The sequence below is a fragment of the Protobothrops mucrosquamatus genome, unplaced genomic scaffold (assembly GCF_001527695.2).
Source record: "Protobothrops mucrosquamatus isolate PMUCROS unplaced genomic scaffold, P.Mucros_1.0 scaffold756, whole genome shotgun sequence".
NCBI lineage: Eukaryota > Metazoa > Chordata > Lepidosauria > Squamata > Viperidae > Protobothrops > Protobothrops mucrosquamatus.
In genome coordinates this window covers 140922-149226 of record NW_015387026.1, presented here as the reverse complement: position 1 = coordinate 149226, position 8305 = coordinate 140922, and the positions used below count along the sequence as shown (strand labels likewise).

Genomic DNA, 8305 nt, shown 5'->3' with positions numbered 1-8305 from the left:
GCCCATTAATTTAATAGAGTGCAATGGATCAACTAAAGAAATCTAGCCAATATTATCCAGTTTACAGCCACAAGGGCCTCTTGTAAGATTTATATTCCTGGGGGTGAATCTCTATGTGCTTAAAACTGACTCTTAAATAAAGTGGACGATGGGAACGAACTGTCTTGTAGCAGGGTGAAGCATCACAGAATCATAGGACTGGAAGGGATGTTGCAGGTCTTCAAGAGTCCCCAAGCCCTGGTCTGTGGACAGGTACCAGGCTACGGCATGACCAAAACTGGGCCGTGCCAACAAGCAAAGCCCCATCCATGGGATGCAGGCAGCGTGCAAAACCACGCCTCCTCTGGTCCACGGAAAAACCTCTCTCCAGAGAACTGGTCCCTGATGCCCATAAAGTTGGGCTCCACTGTGCTAGTCCAACCTCCTGCATCTTTGAAGGTGAATCATTAGACGTAGTAAAAGCTCTGTAGCCAGACACCACTTGGTTTATGAGCAAGGCCTTCTGGGGTTTTTCAAAGCAAGCTCTTAAGTTGTAGAGATTTAGTTGTAGGTGTCTGAAAGATGGAATTAATCATGCATGCCAATAGGGAATCACCAATGTACTCCCACTAATGTCCATTTTTCTTAATTTAAGTAGCATAAAACCAATCATAACATAGATCAATCAAACACAGAACCCCTTTTGTAGAAATGTACATCAATTTCCCACATTTTCTTTCAGCATGAAAGTTGCTATCTCACAACCGTCCTAATGACGAAGCCTACAGCACATCTAAACGATGCTTATTCTACAGATCTGGCAACTCCACTTTGCATCAGTCTCCAGCCAAATTTTGGGAGGACTATTCCTGTCCAATGCAATGCAAATTTTCCACCCTTTTCTGCCATTTACTCTCTACTCACATTCATCAATAGAAAGAGAAGGAAACAATAGTAAATAAACCCAAATCCATCCTTCAGCTGCTGTTCCTTTTTCAGTGCTGAGCCAATTAACTCCATGAAAAGCCAAGCATTTATTCTAGATTCATTCGTGCTGACTGGAAAGGATCACCCATATTCTAGCTATTTGGCATGCAGAATTTTTAAATTGTGCACATTCGGACAACACGGACTGGATAACCTTATTCAACAACATGCAGTAGTCAATAGCAAGACAGCGGTGAGAAGAGTAAGGTCCTACATTTAGACAAGAAAAACCAAAAGCACAGATGCAGGATAGGTGGTATCTGGCTCCACAGTAGTAACTGTGAGAGGGATCTCTGACAATTACTTAAATATGAGCCAGCCGTGTGTTGCAGCTGCCAAAAAAGCCAACACAGTTCTAGGCTACAATAACAGAAGGATAGAACCAAGATCACGTGAAGTGTTAATACCACTCTGTAACGCCTTGGTAAGGCCACACTTGGAATGCTGCATCCAGTTTTGGTCGTCACAATGTAAAAAAGATGTTGAGACTCTGGAAAGAGTGCAGAGAAGAGCAACAAAGATGATCAGGGGACTGGAGGATAAAACAGTGGCAGGATCTGGGTACGTCTGGTCTAACAAAGACAAAAACCAGGGGCAACATGATCAGAGTCTTCCAATATTTGAGGGGCTGTCACAGAAAAGAAGGGGTCAACGTGTTCTCCAAGGCACCTGAGGGCAGGACAAGAAGCAATGGACGGAAACTGATCAAGGAGAGAAGCAACCTGGAATTAAGGAGAAACTTCCTAACAGTGAGAACAATTAACCAGTGGAACAACCAGTGGGTGTTCCACCACTGGAAGTTTTTAAGAAGAGATTAGACAATCATTTGTCTGAAATGTTATAGGGTCTCCTGCTTGAGCAGGGGGTTGGACTAGAAGATCTCCAAGGTCCCTTCCAACTGTGCTATACTGTTGTTCTGTTAAGTCCCGTGATGGGTCAATTCAACAGTCAGAAAGGGCCTATGCTGTGAGACCATCTTGAGCTTACAAAAGGCCTGGGAATAATTCACTTCTGGGATCTGGGTCAATAAGACTTTGGGCTGAAGAAGAAAAGATACAAAGATTGCCAACAGACTTGATGGCTAGGGCTCTGCAAACAGTTGCCTAACCACAGATATGTATTTACATATTTATCAAAGAGAGGCGTTTTCAGTCCATGGAGGAAATGGGTTTTTGTTTTTTTTTTAAAGAAACTGGCTCCTTTTCACCTCATTGTTTCTCTTCCCTCCAACTCTCAACCCCATCTTCTTGCTCTGGGGGGGAAAAAAAATCCCACTTGTTCCCATGGCAACAACCCATGCTCGAGGTTTCCACGGAAACCGTACCAAAGGCTGAAGTAGGCAGAGGGAAAAAAGCAAAATCTGGGGCAAATGCGTAGGGAAGAATTTTTTTGGGGGGGGGGGTGTTACCAGCTCATGCTTTCTACCTGGAGATCAGGCAGAATGCTAAAGAGATCCGCCGAGATTCTGGTTTTTCTCTCCCTAAAACCCCAAATTAAAAACCGCCGGAACTGCATTCAAAAAGATATTAGTGAGGCCTGCTGGATTGCAGAGGATCTGCAGCCAGGCTCCTAGGAGAGCAATAATAGGTTTCGGGGAGGACACAGCAGCTCTTTCTTTCTCCGATTCCAGTTCCAAACTTGCGAAAGAGGTGGGCAGTTGTGTGTTTTTCCTGCCCTATTAATAGCTGTTTTGCGGGTTGCCATTATAAGGAACGGTTGCTGGAATTGGGTATGTCTAGTTTAACGAAGAGAAGGACGAGGGGGGACATGATAGCAGGGTTCCAATACCTCAGGGGCTGCCCCAAAGAAGAGGGAGTCAAGCTATTCTCCAAAGTCCCTGAAGGCAGAACTAGAAACAATGGGATGGAAACTAATCAAAGGAGAGAAGCAACCTAGGAGAAACTTCCTGACAGTGAGAACAATTAACCAGTGGAACAACCTGCCTCCAGAAGCGGTGAATGCGCCAACACTGGAAGTTTGTAAGAAGAAACTGGACAGCCATTTGTCCGAAATGGTATAGGGTTTCCTGCCTGAGCAGGAGGTTGGACTAGATGACCTCCGAGGTCCCTTCCAACTTTATCATTATTATTATTATTATTACCCTATCGGCCAATTAAAGGGAGGGTGGGACGTAGAACATAGAACATCAAAGTTGGAAGGGACCTCAGAGGTTTTTTAATCCAACCCCCTGCTCAAGTAAGAGACCCTAAGGCCATTTCAGAGAAACGGTTGTCCAATCTCATCTTAAAAGTCTCCAGAGCCAAGTTATTCCATTGATTAATTGTTCTAATTGTCGGGAAATTTCTCCTAGGTTGCTTCTCTCCTGCATTAGTTTCCATCCGTTGCTTTTTGTCCTGCCTTCAAGGGCTTTGGAGAATAGCTTGACTCCCTCTTCTTTGGGGCAGCCCCTTAGATATTGGAAGACTGCTATCAGGTCACCCCTAGACCTTCTTTTCATTGAACTAGACATACCCAATTCAGTCAATTCAGAGCTGGAAGGGACATTGGAGGTCTTCTAGTCCAACCCCCTGCTCAAGCAGGAGACCCTATTATGTCATTTCAAATAGTTGTCCAATCTCTTCTTAAAAATCTCCAGTGTTGGAGCACCCACAACTGCTGGAGGCAAGTCGTTCCACTGATTAATCGTTCCACCATTAGGAAATTTCTCCTTAGTTCTAGGTTGCTTCTCTCCTTGATTAGTTTCCATCCGTTGTTTCTTGACTTGCCTTCTGGTGCTTTGGAGAATGGGCAGCCCCTTAGATGTTGGAAAACTGCTTAATCATGTCACCCCTCGTCCTTCTTTTTACTAGACGTACCCAATTCCTGCATTTTGTTTTGCATTACTTCCTATTGCATGAATCTCTGCTGTCGCTCTTCCCTCAGCCCTTTTTACCATTACTATGCTGGAGAACAGAATGAAGTGACTCAGATGCCACAGTTTGAGTTGAACTACCCAAAGTATTGATTATCATACGCCCACGTGCACGTGTTAAGTGTTTTTACATGTTGCCTTTTGAAGTCGTGGCTTCTCTACAAGGTCCCGTTCATCTGTCAACCCTCTCAAAACATAGATCAATAGATGCCAGTCCTCTGAGACCAGTTACCTGCATAGTCCAGAAGCCTATTATAAATCAGAATAAATAATTTATTCATTATTATCACTCTGTAATGCCTTGATAAGGCCACACTTGGAATGTTGCATCCAGTTTTGGTCGCCACGATGTAAAAGAGATGCTGAGACTCTAGAAAGAGTGCAGAGAAGAGCAACAAAGATGATCAGGGGACTGGAGACTAAAACATATGAAGAATGGTTGCTGGACTTGGGTATGTCTAGTTTAATGAAGAAAAGGACGAGGGGGGACATGATAGCAGTGTTCCAATATCTCAGGGGTTGCCCCTAAGAAGAGGGAGTCAAGCTATTCTCTAAAGCACCAGAAGGCAGGACAAGAAGCAACGGATGGAAACTAACCAAGGAGAGAAGCAACCTAGAACTAAGGAGAAATTTTCTGTCAGTGAGAACAATTAATCAGCTTGCCTCCAGAAGTCGTGATGCTCCAACAATGGAGGTTTTTTAAGAAGAAACTGGACAACCATTTGTCTGGAATGGTATAGAGTTTCCTTCCTGAGCAAGGGGTTGGACTAGAAGACCTTTAAGGTCTCTTCCAACTCTCTTATTCTGTTAACGTTTCTGGGTAAATAATGAACAGGGGTTAAAATAAGACAGCTAATCCCTATTTCAACCTCACAACTCTGACTTGGATTCAATAAGGAAGGCAACTTTGTGATCTTCCAATGTCCCCTAAGTCACAACTTCATTCCATGTTGCTATTTCCAGGACCAATAATATCCTAGCAGATAAATAAACCCCCAACTCTACTTAATAACGCTTCTATAGTATAAAAAATAACAGAGTCTCTGAGTAATTGAAAGATGGAATAAAGAACTAGCTTTGGTATACAAGATCCACTTCATTCAGTCTTTTTAATAAAAGTTGCCAGTTGGAAAAACGGCAATGATTAGACATCTTCCAATTTTAAGGAAAAGGGAAAAAAAAAAACCTATATGGCAAGACAATTCAAATACTGCTATCTACCTATTTGGTGCGAAGTATCTTTCTCCATGACAGCCACCAAATCAGAGGGACTGACACTTTCGTAATTTCTCACTGGCAAAGCTGGGGTCATGCTGGCTAAAGGTTACAGTCCTGGAAGGTGTTACATGGGGGAAAACTGGTGCAAAATTTGAGGGTAGCAACTCTTCAATCAAACAGTTGAAGCTCTGTCCTGATGGATGAACATGCTCCATACTTCATATCAAGTCTTAACTGATATGAAATAGAAAGGGGGAAGGGGGGGGATGAAATTCTGCTTATCTATATATTACATAGAGATGAGCAACTACACACCTTTCAAAAGAGACAATCAAAAAGCCAAAAAGGAAACAAAAAGACATCTCCTGGCTAGCAATCAACACCCAGATGAGCGATAAACAGCAATAATAATAATAATAATAATAATAATAATAATAATAATAATAATAATAATAATAATAATAATAATGTTGGAAGGGACCTTGGAGGTTATCTAGTCCAACCCCTGCTCAGGCAGAAAACCCTATACCATGCTGGCTCAGGAATTCTGGGAGTTGAAGTCCACGAGTCATAGAAGAGCCAAGGTTGCCTACCCCTCCCTGCCCTATACCATTTCAGACAAATGGCTGTCCAGTCTGTTCTTAAAAACTTCCAGTGTTGGAGCATTCACAGCTTCTGCAGGCAGGTTGTTCCACTGATTAATTAATTAATATTAGACCAACAATCAAGAAACAATACCTCAGTCAAGGAACCACCAACTCAGACAAACAAGCTAACAATAAACAAGCCAATCAAAGAACCACTGAGATCACTCCCACCAACATTGACAGGGCAAGTCATTAGTATATAAAAACTAAGTATATAAAATGAGAGCAAACCCCACTCGCTTCTAGCACTGATGATGTTACCTAGCTGGGTCATGAAACGTCTGCAAGAAAACAGCCGAGCTCAGAGAGACCATGGACCCCACAGTCGTCGTCGTCCTCCTCCTCCTCCCCCTCCTCCTCCTCCTCCTCCCCCTCCCCACCCCACTCCCTTCTAGCACTGATGATGTTACCTAGTTGGGTCATGAAACATCTGCAAAAAAAAACAACCAAGCTCAGAGAGCACCAAGGACCCGTCTATGTATTACTGCTGCAGGCTGCTCTGGCTTTTCATTGCCCACCCTCGTCTTGTCTGGATGTATGGAAGTGCACGCTCCTGCTGCCAATTCGGGATTAACATTTCGTACATTTAATGAAGTGAAGTCTGCTCTGTGAAGTCAGCCTCCCTAATGATCAACTTGTCCTTAAAGTATCCCAACACTTCAGTGGTTCTCCTGCTCAGATGGGAGGCATCTGTCTCTAAAAAAAAGTTGTTTGCATCCTCATTCTTTCGCACCAACCATAGCACCATGGCAGACACTTATGCCAAATGAATTCATTTAGGAGAAAGCAGAGAGTGTACTATATGTATACACACACACACACACACACACACACACACACACAGAGAGAGAGAGAGAGAGAGAGAGAGAGACGTGTGTGTGTGTGTGCGTGTTTGTACGTGTGTGTGTGTATATAAACAGCACATTATATATACATACACAGTATATATAAAAACTATATATATATATATAGAGAGAGAGAGAGAGATACATGTGTTTGTGTGTGTGTACATAAACAGCACATTATATATACATACACAGTATATATAAACTATATATATACATATGTACACATAGATACGTGTGTTTGTGTGTGCGTGTTTTTTTGTGTGTGTGTATATATATAAACAGCACATTATATATACATACACAGTATATATAAACTATATATATATATATATATATATATTGTCTCTAATTATACTAATATATATATACACACAGAGAGATACATGTATTTGTGTGTGTCTGTATGCATATATATATATAAACAGCACATTATATATATATATACACAGTATATATAAACTATACACACACACATATACAGTACATATACATATACATGTACAGTACATAGATATACACATACAAATACACATACATATATATGCATATATATACATATATACACATACATATACACATACACACCCCGTCTGCAAACAATCCTTCATCCTCTACAGCATCTTGTCCAGCACAGGACAGTCTCCCATTGTACCCAATTAATGGCAAAAATTGCTTGCAAGCCTGGAAGAGGAGGTGTCAGGCACACCCCAAAGGCAAGTCTAGACTTCCTTCAGCACTCGGAAGGGAGTCCGCCTGCCAAAACACCTGCGGTCTGGAATTCAGAATTATTAGGCACCATTTTCCCACACCTAAGATGGGGAGGAACCGGTCCCGAATCTTTTGTCCGGTCTAACCCTCATCCCCCTCATACTCAGAAGAGAGAGGCTGGGCAGAAAACCATGGGAGAAAGAGAGAGAGAGAGAGATGAAAAGGGAAGGAAGGACCACCTAAAGTGTGTGTGTGTGTGTGTGATCTTTCTGGGCTGGTCCAAGGAAGGATCCCAGAGGAAAGGGGGAGGTGGGGAGGGAGAGCTGCTGGGGAAAGGGGGAAGGGATCTCCAGGGTGGGGCGGGCAGCCCACCCATCACCCCACCCATCACCCCCTGCCCTGGCACAGCCAGGAGGACCCCCGCCAAAGATGCAAAAGGCTGGGACGGCCGCTTGAGAAAGCCGGGCTCAGCCGGGTAGGCCCAGGCGAGGACGGGGCACCTCGGATCGGTTCTGCCCCCCCCAATCCCCTCCCCTCTTTTTGCCCTCCCCCCCCCAAAGCTGCGGACTCACCTCCTTGGTGCTAAGGTTGCCTTTCACGTACTTGCCCCGGCCCCCTTCAGGCAGCAGCAGCAGGAGGAGGAGGAGGAGGAGGGGGACGACCTGGAGCCGGAGAGACGCCGGGAGCCGTTGCAGAGGCTGGGACGGCTCCATCCTGAAGCCTCCGTCCAGCTCTCCGCCGGCTGGGCTCCCTGCCCTGCGCGCTCCCGTTTAAAGAGACACGGTCTCGGAGCCCTCCCAGCCCCAGCCCCGCTCGCTGGAGACGGAGGCGCTGCGCAGACCTGAAGCAAAAACCACCCACCTTCTATATTTCCCCCCCCCCTTTTCTTATTTCCTTTTGGTGGGGAGGGGGAGAGACAGAGGGGAGGTCCTCCCCCCCTTTGTGGTGGGGAGGGAGAGAGAGAGAGGGGAGGTCCTCCCCCCCTTTGTGGTGGGGAGGGGGAGAGAGAGAGGAGAGGTCCTGCCCCCCTTTGTGGTGGGGAGGGG

At 44.6% G+C, this 8305-nt stretch overlaps 1 protein-coding gene across 1 annotated transcript in view; it reads right to left on the bottom strand.

Annotated features, from left to right (window-relative positions):
• The window catches only part of TMEM145 (transmembrane protein 145), a 24549-nt gene extending 16577 nt beyond the window's left edge, over nucleotides 1–7972 (bottom strand). The window contains exon 1 of the mRNA XM_015818511.1: nucleotides 7832–7972. Within this exon, the coding sequence (XP_015673997.1) occupies nucleotides 7832–7972 (141 nt within the window). The remainder of the gene's footprint in view (nucleotides 1–7831) is intronic.
• Nucleotides 7973–8305: the final 333 nt, after the last annotated feature.